The sequence below is a fragment of the Acinonyx jubatus genome, chromosome F2, assembly GCF_027475565.1.
Source record: "Acinonyx jubatus isolate Ajub_Pintada_27869175 chromosome F2, VMU_Ajub_asm_v1.0, whole genome shotgun sequence".
Taxonomy (NCBI): domain Eukaryota; kingdom Metazoa; phylum Chordata; class Mammalia; order Carnivora; family Felidae; genus Acinonyx; species Acinonyx jubatus.
In genome coordinates this window covers 34,296,723-34,315,914 of record NC_069394.1, presented here as the reverse complement: position 1 = coordinate 34,315,914, position 19,192 = coordinate 34,296,723, and the positions used below count along the sequence as shown (strand labels likewise).

Below are 19,192 nucleotides of genomic sequence, written 5' to 3'. Positions count from 1 at the left end.
TAAAATTTAAATAAACTTTAAAAAGTTGTCCTTTTAAAATAATAGTTGTTACATCAGCAACTAGTGGTATTTGTTTTTTAAAGTGTTCAGGTACAGCTACTTTATTTCTGTTAGAAAAATTTTGCTTATTTTTGTTTTTCATTTTTAAAGGGAGTGACTCAGATTGACAATGACCTGAAATCTAGAGCATCCGCATATAATAACTTGAAAGGGAATCTTCAGAATTTGGAACGGAAGAATGCGTAAGCATATGTGAATATTAAGAATTGGGCAAGTGCTGAATGAGCTATTGTTGGGGTTTAGTGAATTCCAGTTTATGCTATTTCTATAATTAAAATGGTGTTTTTTCACTTCACGGAGAAAAATTTATTAATTCAGACTAGTCAAAACAGATGAAGCTGATTTATTCTTGTTTTATAAAACTTGTGAGTTGGGTCCTAATTTGTCCCTTTATCCATTTGTGTTTTCACTGAAAGATTGCCTAAAATTGTTTCAAATCGAATCATAGTTTAATTGCATAGCAATCACCTGCTGCTTAAAAGAATTCTATCAAAGAATTCTATTTGAATTTTATCAAAGAATAATTCTATCAAAGAATGTAATTTGTCTGTTTATCTGTTTTCCAAGTTTAGCTTTTTTACATGTTAGATTTTCCAAAAATAGGACACGTTTGTTTTCTTGATCTCATTGTAGTATGACCACTGCAAGTGTAGCTTCAAATGTTTAACTATTCAGGTTACACATTCATATTCCAGAGGGAAAGTTGGTTGGATACTATCAGTGGTACAAACAGGGCAAGTCACTTTCATTATGAAATGTACTGGGAGACCAAATGAAGACTGATTTGATTATTGGGTTAACTAACCAAAATTGCCTAGGATCAGATGATACCTGGGGAGAGGGAGGAAGATCAGAGATTGTCCTTAGATGATGTAATTTTGTAATTATGATGAAATAGGTTTTAATTGGCATACAATGAATAACACTTGCCCAGTCAAGGTACTAGATATGTAATCAGGAGAAGAGTTGAATTATAATAATTAAAGCAAACACAAAGGGAGATACTAGAGGCAAATATTGATAAATGGTAGCATTTCTTTGATAGTGAGGGTGGGAAATACTCAGCTAAATTTAGTCTTCTTACAAAGTAGAAACGTTACCTAAGACTAATCAGTCTCTTGAGGTGTACACATAGTAGATGTGAATGTAATTAGCCTGATACTTCTTATGTTATGGAGACATGATCAGCCTGATTATTTTTTTCTTACTCCTCAGAGGAAGTTTGCTAACTAGAAGTTTAGCAGAAATTGTGAAGAAGGATGACTTTGTTCTTGATTCAGAGTATCTCGTCACATTACTGGTCGTGGTTCCCAAGTATGTCTTTTATTACTTTTGCTTGTTAAAATATTAAAAAAATGTTAGTGTCTGATACTGTAATTTGAAGTTTTCCATGGAACTCAATTGTAAAGGGAATATTATTACGTTGTCATTCATTCCATCAACTAACATGTACTCAGGTGGCATGTAAGTAGAGTTTAGTTCGTAATCTGATAATGGAGACATCAATTATAAATTGAGATTCCAAATCAAATTTTGCAGCTTAGTAGAGTTGGCTTATTTAAAAATTAAATAATGCTAAATTATTAGATTTTTAAAAAAATATAGATTTTAGATTTTTCGGAGTAGGAAGCTTTTGTTTTTCTAAAAAATCTTTTTTTTTTTTTTAAGTTTATTTATTTTGAGAGAGAGAGAGAGAGGAGGAGAGGCAGAGATGGGGAGAGAAAGTATGGAGCTTGAAGAGCCCAATGTGGGGCTCAAACTCCCAAATCTGTGAGATCGTGACCTCAGCTGAAATCAAGAGTTGGACGCCTAACCAACTGAGCCAGCCAGGTGGCCCTTGTGAAAAATCTTTATGATTGGTTAGGATGAATTAAGCCCTTTAAGAAGCAAAGGATAGATTAGATCTGGGGTTGGCAAATTTTTTCTGTAAAGGGCCATATAGTTAATATTTTACACTTTGCAAGCCATAGGGTCTGTGTTACAGCTACTCACCTTTGCCATGTCGACTTCGTGGTTGTAGCTGAAAGCAGCCATACACTGTACCTACAGAATGGATGTGGCTCTGTTTCAGTAAAACTTTGTTTACAAAAACAGTTGCAGGCTCTCGGCATAGTTTGCTGGGTTAGATAACCCTTTGAAATCTTTAGATTAGGTCTTCTGTGTTAATTAACATTTGATCATTGTTAATAAAATGAGGCCTTTCGATACTCATAGGAAGAATTAGAACTCTGTGTGCATGTTTGTCTATGAGAGAGAAACACTTAATGATTTCACTTCTGACTTGAACTGAAGTCTTGCTATCAGGGAATCTTTGGAGGATCCAAACTGAGGTGGAAAAGTTGGGGATTCTTCACAGTATCGGTGTACGAATTCTTCCTTTGCTGTGCTCTCCATTTTTTTTATCTGGTTACGAAATGGGGAGTATTAGAAAATGATGCCTCCTGGAAAGGATGGGAAAGCACCTCCGTTGAATTTACTGTGGCTACACTATCATCTGACTTCTGCTTTTCTCCCCTAACTTCAGAATACTATAGAGCACTGTTTTTTTATAATAAATTTCTGTGTGTCTATGTTTTTATGCATGTAGGAAAATAACCTTTGTGCAGATAAAAGATTTGTCTCTATTTTTATTGAAAATTTGTGTTTAAAATCAGACGTTTTTATAGTTTTCTCTTCGCTATAATTGAAACCTAGGACCTGGGGCACCTTCCATGATGAATTAGTCACTATCCTGACCTATAAATCCTGTAGTTCTTTATATTGCAAACATAACCTTCTCTCCCCACACCCCCAAAATCCGTTGGTCTGTAGAGAAAGTTGTTGCACAATGTTCTATGGAGCATGGTTTACTGTCACTTAATTTACTCAATACTTCCTGGTACTTTGTGCTTTTGGTAAATAGTTTGATCCAGCCCTTCATAATGTCCAGTGAACAGAAATGATAGTGATTTCAGTATGGCCTTTGAATTTATTTATTTTTAATGAGGTAATGCATTATTGACTCTGAAGTTTGAAGGTAATTTAGAATGTATACTTTGCTTTACTACCTTTCCAAACTTAGTTCTAGGATGTGCCTCTTTTGCAATAGTTACTGGATGTAAGAGAGTGGTGAACTGTATTTCTTGCTTCACTGCTCACTGTATTTGAAATTCATTCTCAGTAGGAAACTTGAATTTTGTGTGTGACATAGATTTGAAGTATACTTTAGTTGAATTTCCTGTTTGTCCCATATTTTTTTCTGTCTCAACATGGCAGGAGGTAAGACTTGTTTTTCTTTTCCACTACTTACTGTACCTTTTTTGCAGGTTAAACCACAACGACTGGATTAAGCAGTATGAAACACTAGCTGAAATGGTAGTTCCAAGGTCTAGCAAGTAAGTAGTAGTCTTTGTAAAACCTGTTGCTTTCCTAGAATTCCTTTTATAGTTGGGATGTTGGGTTAGGAAATATCTTTTTACCTTTTCTTTGTGGTAAATTTATGGTTTCAGAACCATCTTTTTCACCTCATGAATAAGTTACGCCAACTCTAGTTATCACGATCATAGACCTGAAGGGGATTTTGTACAATATGATCGACTCACTCATGTTTATAGATGTAGAAGTTTGAGGCCGCAGAGGTGAAGTGATTTGCCCAGAGTCACACATCTCATTAATGGCAGGGCTAGAATTAGAACCTGGGTCACTGGTGTGGTACTTTTTCTGCTGTGCTGTGCCACCTTCTGAAAATGTTTTGTCCGGTATTTATTGTATACCTACTATGTGTCTGCCATTCATTTCTCTTGCAAAGGAAATGTACCAAAATGGCTGCTAGAGTACCATGTTGTTCTGTAAATACTCACCATCACTTTCCAGTGAGCATAGAGACTGTGTAATCTGTATTTTCCATTAAAAATTTTGCATTTTAAATTTATAGATTAATATACATTATCTAATTTGATACTTACAACAATTCTGTGAAGTAGTTGGAGCAGTTATCGCTCTTGTGGATAAAGAAGTAAAAATGCAAGAAGAATTAAATAGTTATCTAAGGCATATGGCTGCATTTGGCTGTATTAGTGTCCGGTGACAAAGTTAGGACTAAAAGTCAGGTTTTTTTAACATTAGGGCTCATACTGTTGACACTACCTTGTCATTTTTTCCTGTGTTCTATCATTCCACGAGGGGTGTTCTCCGAGGAAGTATTAAATACAGTATATATGTATTGCCCAAGGATTCTTTTGTATGGATACCCCTCAAGAGGTGGCAACATGTGGTGAGAGGAAGGTATAGCAGATAGTAAAGAAGTGGTATTAGTGAGATTGGGCCCATGAAGTGTTTGCTTTTCCAGTTTTTATATGGGAGGTAGCTTAGTATAATAGAGTACTGGACCCAGGGATTTGAGTTCTATTGCTGGTTCTGCTACCAACTTGCTGTGTGACCTGGGGTAAGGCTTAATTTCTCTGGGCCTCATTTTCTTTGTAAAAAAAGCATAGTACCTTCCCAGTACACGTTATGAGGTTGTTTTAAGGCTTGATAAGGTATACAGAACATGAGGTCATATGATTATTGTAGTTTCATGAACGTTGATTTTTTGAGAACTAAACCACAAACCTCTGCTCATCACAATTTTTTTTTTTTTTTCCCATTTCGGGGAATGCTTTCTGTTCACACACCAGCCCTTCACATGGCAAACTGAAGACCAAGGTGGTGTCTTCATATTAGTTTTCCACTGAAGCTGACAAATAACAACTGCATATGCCTTTGTACTCTGTAGGCCATTAAAGCCAAAGAGGTTGACTTGGTGTCCAAGAGGCAGGGGAAGGAGGGGACTACGGACCCAGTGCATATGGAATGTCCTCACAAGTTGTATATATGCCAGGCCTAAGGTCCAGAAGAGTGGTGTAGAGACATGTTTCTGATTTACTCTGAAAGAAGGACTCTAAAAATATTACTTCTAAAATATTACTTCTAAAAATATTACATCTTTTGAAGATTAATTTAGTAGTTTAGAGGAAAAAATGCCAGGTGGGAATGGTTTAGTGTAGACAACACCTGTCTTCTGAATGACAGATAAGTACTCCCTGACCAGCAGTCGGTGGAAACATCTGTTCTACCTTTTTCTCAGTTCAAAAGACATTTGGAACCATTGCCGTGAGGCTTAGCTTTTTAAATTTAGTCCCCAAGAACAGCAGCATCTCAGCCGGCACCGTGAATAGCACGATTCACTCGTGGGGGACAGACAGGCTGTAGTGGGTTAGTCTGGAATTTTGTCCGTTGTTCAGGAAAGAACTCTAGGACTTGATGCTGGTTTTTTTTTGCTGATCATAGTAACTAACATTTTTGAGTAGCTGCTGTGTGGTAGTAATTGTTCTAAGTGCTTTATTTTTAAGTCCTTTGTGAGTAGTAATGCATTCACTTGTCGCTTTTTGGTACGTAAGTCCTTACTTGGGAGCAGTGAAGAGGAGAGTGGAATTGTGAGGTAGGAGAATGGATTGAAAAATACTGTCTTCAAACCTGAAGGAAACAATGTCACTTAAAAAAAAAAAAAAACCTTAGAATCTTGCTATCTGCAAAATTTTCTACTTAACTCTTAAAATTATTGCAGACTTTGAGCCATGCCACTGTTGTGTAGATAAGTGTAGGGATGCGTGTAAATGCCATGCAAAGTTACGGCCAAAGAAGTGGAGGCTGGCTGCTGTTCTGCTTCTTGTTGGAAAGCCTGCTCAAAGAGAGGTGTTTTTCACCACCTAAGTGGTACTTAGGGTTACCAGTTTTCTTTTTTATGTACTTCTGCTTGTGAAGATAGTCTGACCAGGTCCAATTGCTAGTTAGCTTTTGCCTTTTCTGTGTTTTTGGAAGCAGTACCACAAATGCATTGGTTCTTCACTGAGATTGGTGTTCAGGGGGCTAGAGGAATGTAGCTAGGAAAGCCTAGAAAAAACTTGTGCAGAGAAAAGTTTCCTTTGGGTTGTATAGCTGGGCTTGCAAAGATAACTTTTATGAAGAAAAGCAGGAGAGATGCCCCTGCAGTGACATGGGAAGATTGGTTAGGGGACAGAGAAGATGGCAGGTCTGAGTCTTAGGAGTGAACTAAGAAATCAGAAGTGGCAGGCAGAGTTCAGTGAGCTCCAGAAGCACGGCCACTCACATGGGTTACTGAAAGTGCCGTGAAACACCTGGAAAATGTTGACGTTTCCTTCAGGCCTGGTTACATCTGTGTGAAGATAGTGCTGCTACTTCTTTGTGATAGAACTAAAAGAAGGGAGTGTGTTTGGGTCATTTATTTGAATCTAGTAGAACTTAGGCAAGCTGAGTTAAGCCAAACTGAGCTCCTTTTTAGGCTGTTCCTGGCCAGTTCCTAGCCAGCATCACATCTGGGAAGTGTTTACGTCCATGTTTAATCATGAAAAGATGGTACTTTCTTACCTCTTTCCTCTCCTTCTGGTTTTCATTTTGTTTCTATACCTTGGTCTCATATATCACTTAAGGTCACTGCTTGTTTTGGCTTGGTTTGAAATCCCTCCAGCTTTTGGCTTGTCAGCTCCCTGATCCCTGCTACTCACAGATCTCCAACTCCACTTGATTTTTGCATGCTCTTCCCTTGCCACATCCCTGACTTCTAGAAAGGCTTTACTTTTAGAAAGGCTTGAACCTGTAATCCAGCTCTTGACCCAGAGCCTTCTTTCTGTTTTTTTTTTTTTCCACTGTGACAGAACCTCCTCTTTGACCTTGTCCACATACTCTAGTCCACCCCTTTACATTGACATTGTTGATTTCCTCCAGTCATGCTGCTTCTCCTGCTGAACCCGGACTCTGAAGTCATCACTTTAACTGTTGTCCTGCATGCACCATCGTCTCTGGACCCTGTGACTTCCTGTGACTTCCTCCCCTCATTAGCCTGTAATGCAGCCTCCTGGCTTCTATGCCTGAATTGCATGAGTGAGACGGAATCCGGTAGCCCTGAGTATTGGCTAGTGGACTTGGGCTCTTCTGTCTTAGTGGGACAACCTGTTCTTCTGTCAGCGCCTTTTCAACCACCCCCAGGGCTCTGGCCTCTGCCTGCGGCTTTGGGACCCTGAAATCTCCGTCTGTGGCCTGGTGATCCCCATAGTTTCGGACTTACACGCCTGGATTTCTCGGGCACTGCACATGTCTGTACGTCGGTAACTACCATAGGACATTGTCCCCCCAACCTCAGCCTCAGTCGCCCATCTCCCTTGTGTGTGTGGGAGCAAGATCTGCCTAGTTACCAAACGAGAAAATGGGAGTCCTTCATTTCGAACTCTTCCCTCTCCCTCCCCCACCCCAATTTAACCAGCTGTGTTATTTCTAACATCCGTAGCATTTGGTTGAACCATATGAAATTGCTATTTTGTAGGTCAAAAGTGGTCAGATACCAACAATTCATACGGGTCCACCAACTTAAAGCTGTTCCTCCCCCCCCCCCCCCCCCACTCCCATAGCTACTAATATTGCTTTAGTTTAGACTCCCATCTCTTGCCTGGCCTATTGTAACTGCCATTATCTGGGCTCCGTATCTCCAATATTTTCTTCTTCTCATCAGTCTCCTGCATTGCTGCCATTTTCATTTTTGTGGTGTACCAGTCTGTTACTGGCACGTGTGTGTACACACACACACACCCCCTTCGTATCCTGTGTTCCAGCTACACTTCTTTCTGGCAGTTCCCCAAATGCACCATGCTATTCCACACCTATATGCGTTTGCATATGGGCTTCTACTGGCATGTTCTCTTCTTTGCCTGTCTTTCAGACTTCCACTTGGCATCACTGCTTTTGTGAAACTCTTTAATGTTCTCTGAGGTAAAGTTGGTTTTTGAAATTATTTTTTTAATGTTTATTTATGTGAGAGAGTGGGAGAGGGAGAGGGAGAGAATGAGTGGGGGAGGGGCAGAGAGAGGGGCAGACAGAATCCGAAACAGGCTCCGGGCTCCACGCTGTCGGCACAGAGCCCGACATGGAGCTTGAACTCATGAACTGTGCAATCCCCAGCTGAGCTGAAGTGGGACGCTTGACTGACCGAGCCACCCAGGTGCCCCTGAGATAAAGTTATTAATTCCCTTTTTGCCCCAATATGTCACATATATCTTCTGATACACTGACAACTCTGTATCGTGTTACTTGTTTCTTTCTGTTTCCTTTATTAGACCCGTGTCTTGAGGTCAGAGAACCACTTTGTCTTAGTTTTGTTCCTTTTTTTTTTTTTTTAAAGTTTAGTTTTGGGAGAGAAAGCACAAGTGAGGGAGGGGACAGAGAGAGAGGGAAAGAGAGAGAATCCCAAGCAGGCTCCACACTGTCAGTGCACAGGCTGATACGGGGCTTAAAACCATGAGATCCTGACCTGCGCCGAAATCAAGAGTTGGACACTTAACTGACTGAGCCACACAGGCACCCCCTAGTTTTATTCCTAATACGTAGCAAGAGCTGTGCATGTTTATAGAGAGACTCAGTACGTGGTTTTGTGGTGGTGGTGGTATGTGGTTTTTGTTTTGTTTTTGAGGCTGAGTACATGTTAAATGATTGAAACTCCATTGTACGTACCAAGGACACGTGGTTGGTTTTTTTTATAAGATTTTAAGAAATCTCTTTCCTGGGGATAGGAAGGAAAAGCAACTAAATGGTTTCTATTTATTTTTTTCTTAATAAGGTAGCACAGCAGGATTTAGTCCTAAAATAAGACTGAATTTTTATCCTGGCTCCCTTCATCATAAGGATTTTAAAGACACCAAACAACTTCGACGTGACCTAGGTCTCTACATGACAGAGGAGCCTGCGTAATAGACACCCTGCTCATGGTCTCAGAGCATGTCAGACATCAGGCGCTTTTGAAATGGTCTTTAAAACAGCAGAGTACCATATGAATTTAAAAGATCACTGTGACAGTGGTGGGATATTGTTAGGGGTCTGTAGTAGCCTGTCAGGTTGGATTTGGATTTCTTTTGGTCACAGTGTGCATATTAGAGTCAAGCCTGGTAGACCAGAAGATCATTAAAGGTTTTTTTATTAAGTTCTGTCCACTTGGTAGCTGCCTTGCTTTGGATTTGATAGTCACTGGGAGCAGGAACTAAGGGCAATCGTTTTGAGAGGGCACCTTTCATTTAAAAAAAAAAAATTTTTTTTTTTTAAATTTTATTTTTTATTTTAAAGTAATCTCTGCATCCAACGTGGGGCCGAATCTCACAACCCCAAGATCAGGAGTCACACGCTCTGCCGACTGAGCCAGCCAGAGAGGGCACCTTTTAAAAGGAAGTTTAAATGTTCTAAATCCACAGTAGCTGAGTTTCTGTCTGTGTCAGTGATGACAGTAGCCATTCCTCCCAGAGGCACCTGCTGGGCCTATTGCTGGAGAGGAAGACTGAGAATCAGTGGCTTCAGTTCTTGTAGTCATTCTGCATTAAAGCATTGTAGTTGCCTCCTGAATTAACTGCCAATCAGGCAGTTCTTAGACTTCCTGGGAAAGCTAAACTTTCCCCCCCCTCCCCACCCCCTTATTTAGTAAAATATCTTTGAATTCCAAAATCACTCCCTCAGGTTTATAAAACATTTTTTTCTGATTTTAGAAGTACCATGTTGTAAATAAAAACTAAACAAATAAAAAAAAAAACAACCCGATACAGGAAAGATAGAAAGGAGAAGAGACCCCCGTCCCCCGCCCCGCCACCCACCACCAAGTGATTCTCTTGCCCCACCATCATCACTGTTGGAACAATTCAGTGTATAGCTTCATAGACCTCATACATGGGATTCTGTACATAAGTAGCTGTAGGTAAGTTTTGAAAGCCAAATCAGGATCATAGTATACATGAACTGTGAAGTTTGCTTTTCCAATCAGTGGGTCTTTCCCCCAGGCATTTCAAATGTATGTGGTAGTTAAAATTTCCCCATCATGTCTAGAAAAGTCATTCCAGTGATGTCCATGGGAACTGTGACTGGAGGAAGTTCTGACCTCGCTGCTGGGATCTTCTAGAGCCTAGAAGGAAGCCCTGCGATGCATAAAAAAAATCTGAGATGCGTCAGAAGTTGTTTAGACCGTTGCATTTGTCAGTTTTTGAGTTAAGATGTGGAGGGAGACAAAGGAAAGATCTGTGGTAGCAGGTACTGGCAATGCAGAGAGGGTGGGCCAGGCCTCAGTGGGCTGTGTTGGGCTGGAGAGAGAGAGAATTTGTTTTCCAGAAGAGAAGAAGGTACTTATTGCAAGAAAGCAGGGAAACTCTGGAAATAAACTGGCTCCTGGTTTTGCCTCAGCCGGCCTGGCACTGTTACAGATGGAAAAGCATGGTCCTTAGAGTTTGGACACTTCATTTGAGTTAATGTTGGATTTTGTTGGGTTAGAGAGAGGTAAATGTAACATAGGGCTGTGAAGGCATTGTAAATAAAAAATCGTAAACACAGATGGTTAGCATTGAGGTGGTTTGGGAAGAAGGGCTGCTGCCCTTTACTGTTCCTCCTCCTCCTGTTTGTGAAGTCTGCCCTCAGTGTGAAAGAGAGGAATAAATATCAAACTTTAAATGGACTTTTTTTCCCCCATAGTGTACTCTCAGAGGACCAAGACAGTTACCTTTGCAATGTCACCTTGTTTAGGAAGGCAGTTGATGACTTCAGACACAAAGCCAGGGAAAACAAGTAAGGTTATTATTTTTTGATTTTTAATTTGTTGATTACCTATATACACAGAGTGGACAATTTTGGTTTTCTCCCCACCCCCCAAAATTTAGATTCATCGTTCGTGACTTCCAGTATAATGAAGAAGAGATGAAAGCAGATAAAGAAGAAATGAACAGGCTTTCTACTGACAAGAAAAAGCAGTTTGTATGTGTTGTTAATATTCAGTATTATCAGTGTTAAGCAAAAGAGGAGGGCAGCACTGCTTTCTTCTTTTTATTTAAAAGAAAACTCTGATTTTACTTTTCAGACACTTGGTTTTAGTTATTTTTTCTATTTTAATAGTTTTTTTTTTTTTAAGTGTATTTATTTATTGAGAGAGAGAGACTGACTCCCAAGCAGGCTCCACGCTGTCAGTGCATTGCCCGACGCAGGGCTCAAACTCATGAACTGTGAGAGCATGACCTGAGTTAAAATCAAGAGTCATATGCTAACCACTGAGCCACCCAGGCGCCCCTGGTTATTATCTCTAAACAAACTTCGATCTATGAATAGTTATCTTGAAATCCATACCTTTAATTATTCCATCTAAATCCCTATCAGGAATTAATTTTAAATACAGTGTTAAAGCCTCTGTAGTGAGCGATTATTTTAATTAAATAGTATTCTTTCTTTTTCAGTAAGAATTTTGACTTGAGGCAAATTTTTTTAATGCTGCAATCTTATACTGAAGCAATTGGTATTTAAACCACTGGAGAGTTCTAGTATGTTCTGGGCAAAATGGGGAAGGGGAATAGAATTGTGAAAACGGAAGATGGTGTCAACTTCCTTGCCATCTTTGAAGTGCTGGATTATTGTGAAGACAAAAAGCTTGTCTGGGAGGGGAAGAATGACTGAAAATGGATTTCTCTTGAAATGCAAGAAGAAATAAAAGCAAATCCCATTTGAAATTATTCCTAGGTACTTTATAAACCATATCATCTCATTTGGGATAAAACTAACCCTAACCAAGTAATGCCCAGTAAAACCAACTTGTTAGGAAGGACCAAAACCCTTTTAAAGAACAGATATTTTAACCAAAGATTTTTCACTTTGTCTTATGATCCTTTTTCCTTAAATTAATTGGTTGGTACATTGAATGAGCCTAATGATGTTGTCTAAATAACTTAGCTGAACTGATCATGTATGTCTTTTAAGTATTGAGAGGCAGTATTGAGTTATTTGAAAGCTGTTTCTTTGAAGAAGTGTTTTTATTTAATACTGGAAATCATACTGAATACTTTAAGTTCAAAAAGAACTTAATGTAATCGAATCTTTAAAAGTTTGGAATGTGCAGAGGTTTAAGAGATCTAGATGAACATCCCTGATTTTACAAAAGAAAAAATTAAGACCTAGGGATAGGTATTAAATGATTTATTGCAGGGTGCCTGGTGGCTCACTCAGTTAAGCATCTGACTTTAGCTCAGGTCATGGTCTCACGGTTCATGAATTCATCCCCGCCTTGGGCTCTCTGTTGTCAGCACAGAGCCCACTTCAGATCCTCTGTCTCCCTCTGTGCACACCGTCTCAAAAATAAACATTAAAAAAAAAAAAAAAGACTTATTGCATAACTTTTTGTCCTTGTTGCTGAGAAGTTGTTTGTAAATTGAGTTCTATTTTAAATGTCTGAAATGTATTGCATAATACATCCAGGTTTTTGTATTTTGGTTTTCAAGCATAGGGCACATCTGTATTCTGTATCAGTTTAAATTACTTTCATTAAAATGTATGTCTTTTCCTGTGTAGTGAGTAGGTTCTGTGAATTGTCTACTGAGGTAATAGAGTAGTGACTAACCCTTTAATTTTATTGAAGATGAAGCATCCAAGATGATGAGAATAATGAAACATTTTTAAAAAAGAATTATAATGTGATTTGATTTTCTTGTAGATTCTTACTAGATAGTCACTCCTTTAAAAATACTTGATTTGTTGGGCGCCTGGGTGACTCAGTCGGTTAAGCATCTGACTTCAGCTCAGGTCATGATCTCCTAGTTCGTGAGTTCAAGCCCTTTGTTGGGCTCTGTGCTGACAGCTCAGAGCCTGGAGTCTTCTTCAGATTCTATGTCTCTGTCTCTCTGCCCCTCTCCTCGTGTGCTCTCTCTCTCTCTCAAAGAATAAACATTAAAAAAATGTTTAAAAAAATAAAATAAAAATATTTGATTTGTCAATTTTAATTGCCATTTCTATACTAAATTTGTGTTAATTTTTTTTCCTTTTTATAGGGACCACTTGTACGGTGGCTGAAAGTAAATTTCAGTGAGGCGTTTATTGCGTGGATTCATGTGAAAGCGTTGAGAGTTTTTGTTGAGTCTGTCTTAAGGTAAAGAAAGTTAATTAAGAAACTTGAAATTGAAGGGGTCATAGATCCCTTTACATTGGCCTCTTTGTTATAACACACAGTCCAGTGATGGGAAATTGCAGCCGAGAAACCGAAGGGACAACTATGAGGGAGAGATCGGCAGTATCACACGTGCGTGTTAGTCTTGTCCTTAATACCAGGATTAGAAAAAGTGGTCCATGCTGCTGTACTCCCTGATTCTTTTCTTGTGTAGTTAAGCTAAAAGTAAATTATACACTGTTCAGCCAATGTTTGCTTAAAAGAAGATCTTTTGTATGTTTTATAGGTAGTTTAGTACACAGTGTATTGGTGACTTATTTGAAATCATTGTTTCATATTAACCTAAAATATTTTATTTTGAGACACTTAAAAATCTCAATAATCTTGTGATCCTCTGTACATTTTGCTTATATTAGAAATAGTTCAAGATACTTGCCTGTAGCCATGCTCACTCTTTGTAAATTTCATTGGTTTTTTTCAAGATGTGAGTAATTATGTTTATTATTATGAAGGTGTCTACTAAGTGTACATATTATTGCTATTTGCTGGGGGCATTCATAGATTACCTTAGAAACTGAAGAGTAATTAAAAATAATTCCTAGTAGACAATTGGCTCTCATTTTAAGGAAAGATTTCTAGTGGACAGTGAGGACCAGAGAAGATTTGAGTTTCTTTGTATAATTAGCTGAACTTGCAAAGGTGATCATTAAAACGAGGTACCCTCTCTCTATTAACTGTGATTAAAGAAGAGTATGAGAATATTTGCTTTGAAACAAAAGTCTGTTTATATGTTTACTTGTGTTACACACTACACGTTTGCTTCATGATAAGGTATGGCTTGCCCGTGAACTTCCAAGCAATGCTCCTTCAGCCCAATAAGAAAACAATGAAGAAACTAAGAGAAGTATTATATGAATTGTATAAACATCTAGACAGCAGTGCGGCAGCTATTATTGATGTAAGTACTTATTCGGTATTTTATTAGAGTAGGAACTGGAATTAATTTCAGAAAAAAATTATTGGAAGGAGATAGAAAAGGGATAGTAAATATCCTATTATTTAATCTATCTTTTTTAATCGCTTTGAGATTCTCCATTAATTTGTTAGCTAAACATAGCAAGTAATTTACATTGTTTACCGTTTTATACTAGTTAGAGCAGTGCTTTGCTTCTAAGGCAGTCATTATCTTGCTATAGATCAGATGTTCATAGCTGTAGAAATAAAGAAGCAACCAGTGATACACTTGTTTACAAAAGTTAATAAATGGCAGAGAAGAAGAAAATAAGTAGTTATTTTAACTGTATTTGGTAGAAGTAGCGAAGTCAATAGAGGAGCATTTTAAAGGGAACTGTCAGTTTTCTAAACGGGTGTCTTTATATCTTCTTTTAAACAGAGGATATAAACAACATACGTGTGTTTTTGTTCTTGCCGTTTAAAATTGTAGTGGGCTTTTATTTCATATTTTTATTTCAAATACCTTGTTGATTTTCTTTTCGTTTTAAGGATGGTAGTATGTCACTCACATTTGCATTAGTTAGAACCCATGGAAAGTCAGTTTTTCTTGATAGAAGAAAATGAAGGAAATTACTTCCTACATTATCAATAAAAAATGATGTCCAACTATTTGATACATAATTTCCTACCAGTGTATTCTTAAAACATGCATAAATAGTAAGTGATATCAGGGGTGCCTGGGTGGCTCAGTCAGTTAAGCGACTGACTTTGGCTCAGGTCATTATCTCACAGTTCGTGAGTTTGAGCCCCGCGTAAGGAGGACTCTGTGCTGACAGCTCAGAGCCTGGAGCCTGCTTCGCATTCTGTCTCTCTCTCTCTCTCTCTCTCTCTCTCTCTGGTCTTCCCCCGCTCATGCTCTGTCTCTGTCTCCTTCAAAAATAAATGAAAACATTTTTAAAACATTTAAAATAGTAAGTGATATCATTAAAATTATGCTTGGTTTACTTCTGTTCAACATTTTATAAGCCATATGTCCCATAAACCCAATATCCCAAACCTGAGATTTAAAAATTTTTAAAAATTTTATCCATTGGTAGGATTATGGTTAAACACCTACAGGCTTTGGAGTCAATGCTTAAATCTGGCTTTACTACTTACTGTGTTTCCTCATTGGCAAAATAGGAGTAATAATGCCTAACTCAGATTAAATTAGGGTAAACATACAAACTTAGCCCACAGTAGGTGTTCAATAGGAAGGTGAATGGTAATACTTAGTTTCTTCTTTTTTTGATTTCTGTGAGTATTTCATTGAATAATTCTGATTTTTTCCATAGGCTCCTATGGATATTCCAGGCTTAAACCTGAGTCAGCAGGAATACTACCCCTATGTGTACTACAAGATTGATTGCAACTTGCTGGAATTCAAGTAAAAAAGAGCTCCTTCCCAGACAATCCTGTCCTTGTGTTGGTGTATTCTAACAGAAATAGGTTACAGTATGACAGTACTTTTAACTCTCTATTGTCCTTTGCTTGCTTCTGACCCCCCTCTCCTAGGTGAGTTCTTCTGTAGTGGTCCATTTCTCAGTATTTTCTTGTTCAAGGAGAATAGATGTCTTATTTCTTTTTATTGATCAGGTCTGTAAATGTGTACTAAAAAAAAAAAAATCAGAGTTTATTTATAAACAGAATAGTTTATTTAAAGACAAGGTCTTTCCTCATTGTGGTATGCATTAATTCCATTTGTTACTGTTGTGCACAAAAACCTTGTTTACAAGGGAATGGTAAACGTTTATACCATTTTGTTCACTGTATTTAGTAGACATAATTGTTTAATAGTGACTGAATGATGATGTAAAGAAATGTGACAATATTCAGGTATGTGCTTTCTGAATGTTTCAAATTACAATCTGTGAGCACTGTTGACACCCACAGGAGAGAATAAAATGACCTGTGCAAAGGTGCATTGTGGTGTGTGTAACTTTGGAAGGTGACAGTTGAGTTTGCGAGTTTGATAAATGATATTGTAGCTAACTTGCTGTCCCACTTGCAGGGTTTTGTTATGTATGGAGTGTCGACCATTTGGGTCTGACTCGGGTATGATTTAAGTGTGCCAAATCTGGGTCCCAGCACAAATGTAAAGATTATTTTTCAACATATGACGGATATTTACATTTGGACACTAGACTTTGAGTTCGCTCAAATTAAGAGAAGGGCCAACTTTGAATAAAGTATAGCAAAACTGTGCGGTTTCGGTCATTTGTGTTGTGTAAGTCCTTATTTTACAGGTTTCCTTCTTAAGATTTGTGATAAAAGGCTTCATTTTGACATATATGTCATTGATGACATGGTCTGAAAAGAGGCAGTGTTAGTTTTAAAAATCTCTGAAATGGTGTGACTTAGTTTCACATCCTGAAGGAACTTTTAGAAGTGGGTTTTGTGGCAGTGCGAGCCTTCCTGTGCACTCCCAGGCTTGCACATGGGAGAGAGAAGTTTCTGTTGTAAGGGCATTTCTAACCTATTCTATTCCTTCTAGAAATTAACCTTCCAAATACTTTCTACTTCAAAAATTTATATTGTTATTTCAAGAGAAATTAACTTCAAATTCAGACTTTTATAAAGTAAACAATGAGAGATGACCCTTCCTGCCTCTCACATTTCTTCTTAAGGAAGTTTTTGTGTATTCTTCCAGGCCTTTTACTAGATTTCCACAACATGTATATCACACACACGCCAACAGTTTATTTTTAAATAAAAGTAGGATCAGACCGCATATATTCCGTCACTTGCTTTTTTGCTTACTAGTAATATCCAGAATAGCTACAGGTCCATCTGTCTAGAGCTACCTCAGTTTCTTTTAACTGGCTGCATGGTTTTCCATCATGTATTTGTGCCATAATATAGCTGACTGGATGACTATACAGGTTATTTTTTGCTTTTGCTCTTAACAAACACTGCTGCAGTAAACATCCTTCTAATACTTTGTTTACCTGTATTAGTATTTCCATATGCAAGACCTTGGGACTGGGGTTCACAGGTCACAGGTATGTATATTTAAAGTTTCGACACGAACTGCCAAGTTATCTGTCAGAATTCTAAATTTAAGACACGTTCAGAATGCAGATTTTATTTTCAATTTTCCTTTGGATAAGAGGCAGCTGAAAATTTTTGGTTTTGATATCAGAAAATTCTGGTTCTCTGCCTTCTGTTGCAAGCGTCGTTTTGAGTCTTAGTATCTGTACAATGGGCATAATCTGGGGTCGGGGATGTGTTTTGACAAGTACAGTAAAAGATTGGTAGGCCTGCGTGATGACTTTAAGGTTTTACTTGCACTGTAACATGTTTTGACCCATGTAGGTAGGGATTATTTCAAGTTTAAAATCCCAGCGTACATTTGGAACTTGGGAACTTTCACTGTAATTTCTGTCAGGGAGGCAGAGTGGCTGAGAGTGTAGCTGTGGAGCCCAGGCCCACTTCTGCTACTGATGAGCCCTGCATCTCCACACCCCGGTCCCTCCTTCATAGACTGGGGACAACCTGAGTGCCCACCTCATAGGGCTGCTGTGCTGACTGAAATAGATTCCCCCCTGCACACGTAGTGCTTTGAATGGTGGCTGGGGAGAGAGCTTATTAGATGCACATACTCACCATCCTGGATGAGTGCCTGTAGCTTCTTTTCACCCGTGTTTAATCTGAGAATTTCGAGATTTGTGACATTGTGGAGTCTGAAGATGGAAGGAAGGAAGTGTGTGCGCGCGCGCGAGTGTGTGTGTGTGTGTGTGTGTGTGTGTGTGTGTGTGGTGGGGTGAGTAGAGTTTGTGTACGTAGCATAATGTTAAAGCAGTGTGGGTCTCTGAGCTTCAGTCTGCATTGAAGTTTTTACACCCGTGATGGCAGCCACCGTTCCTGGGAAGGGACTCTTCCTACTGTTTTGCCTTGTTTGCTTCAGAGGCTGCTGGTTCTCTGAGACAGAGCTCAGATAACTTTGACATTCATTAGACATTTGTTGGGTGTCTGTCAGAGACCATTCCGCCGGTGCTCTCAACACTTGTTGCCTCACCCCTTCCCTGTGTTGTTTGTGCTGGAAGGACTGGTGGTCCCCATTCTACTTGTGGAGGCTTAGAGGCAAAGCATTGTAGTGGTTTCTCAGATCTCAGATTTTGAGTTGGAGTCAGAACTTGAGCTCTTGAAGAAGTCTTGAAGACTTCTGACTGCTGGGCTCTTTTGTCCATATCATGCCTCCTGCCCTCTACTGGGTCCTGTAGGAGTGAGCCAGACATATTCCTTCACCTTCACCCCAAAAGGTCACGATATAGAAAAGGCAATTAAGTGTAGTTCATGAGATAGTAAACTGCGCTGGTGTTTGGCAGGAACTTGGGAGCCCAGACGTTTTCATTGGTGACGGGTCATGATGTGTCTAGCTGTTGTATGCTAATTTCAGCAGCTCAGGTAATTCGACCTGGAAGGTTTTCCTACCTGCTAAAGTTGTTCTTAGGCAGACACCATGTGGTCTGGATGGAACAGACCCCCATGCAGCTTTTTAAATAAGGACATACCAAGTAATACCTTTCAAGTAATACTTTGTGCATCACAAATACTCAGCAAATGTAAACTTTCCTTTGTTCTCACTTCAAAATTAAATAGTCCCAAATGTTGGAAATAAGATAACAAGAAATTGATCTAGATATGAGGTTATTCTCCTTTATTCTCTTTAGGCACCCTCCCCACCCCCCTTTTTTAAAGAAATAACAAATGCACTAGGTTAAAAACCATACATACACATATTATAGAATAGCCTATAATGAAAGCCTTGCTCTGTAGAAAAAAAAAATGGTTGTTTTTATCTATTAGCATCAGTAAAAGATGGTTTCTACTAGAAGATCTGTAACAATATTATGTTCTAGGGGAAGTACATTGAAAACTATGGTAACTTAGTTGTCTGTAAATTGAAGTTTAACCGTTTCAGTAAAGTAAACTTGTTTAGGGTCTTTATTTTTCTAGCCTAGATAGCTTTAGATTAATATGAATGTAATTCTGGCCTTTTTAGAAAATATAACCCACCAGAACTATTTTATTTACCAGCAGATTCACCCTTAGAACAGATTTTCATCCGGGCCCCGTGACTTGGAGAAAAAGGGAACAAGGTAACGCCATGGAACTGATCGGCAGTAGGGGATAGCTCGTGGGGTGGTTAGCTAGAGAAGA

At 38.7% G+C, this 19,192-nt stretch overlaps 1 protein-coding gene and 1 long non-coding RNA gene across 4 annotated transcripts in view; both read left to right on the top strand.

Moving 5' to 3' along the window:
• The window catches only part of ATP6V1C1 (ATPase H+ transporting V1 subunit C1), a 47,575-nt gene extending 31,341 nt beyond the window's left edge, over window positions 1-16,234 (top strand). For all 3 annotated transcript variants that reach the window (XM_015078026.3, XM_053208102.1, XM_053208101.1), the window contains 8 exons: window positions 151-242; window positions 1,276-1,374; window positions 3,366-3,434; window positions 10,588-10,680; window positions 10,773-10,866; window positions 12,921-13,018; window positions 13,868-13,994; window positions 15,325-16,234. In XM_015078026.3, the coding sequence (XP_014933512.2) occupies window positions 151-242; window positions 1,276-1,374; window positions 3,366-3,434; window positions 10,588-10,680; window positions 10,773-10,866; window positions 12,921-13,018; window positions 13,868-13,994; window positions 15,325-15,420 (768 nt within the window). In that variant the 3' untranslated portion in view covers window positions 15,421-16,234. The remainder of the gene's footprint in view (window positions 1-150; window positions 243-1,275; window positions 1,375-3,365; window positions 3,435-10,587; window positions 10,681-10,772; window positions 10,867-12,920; window positions 13,019-13,867; window positions 13,995-15,324) is intronic.
• Window positions 16,235-17,780: 1,546 nt separating this feature from the next.
• Window positions 17,781-19,192, top strand: part of LOC113600623 (uncharacterized) — a 38,876-nt gene continuing 37,464 nt past the window's right edge. Inside the window, exon 1 of the long non-coding RNA XR_008292578.1 lies at window positions 17,781-19,131. This is a non-coding gene — a long non-coding RNA (uncharacterized LOC113600623). The remainder of the gene's footprint in view (window positions 19,132-19,192) is intronic.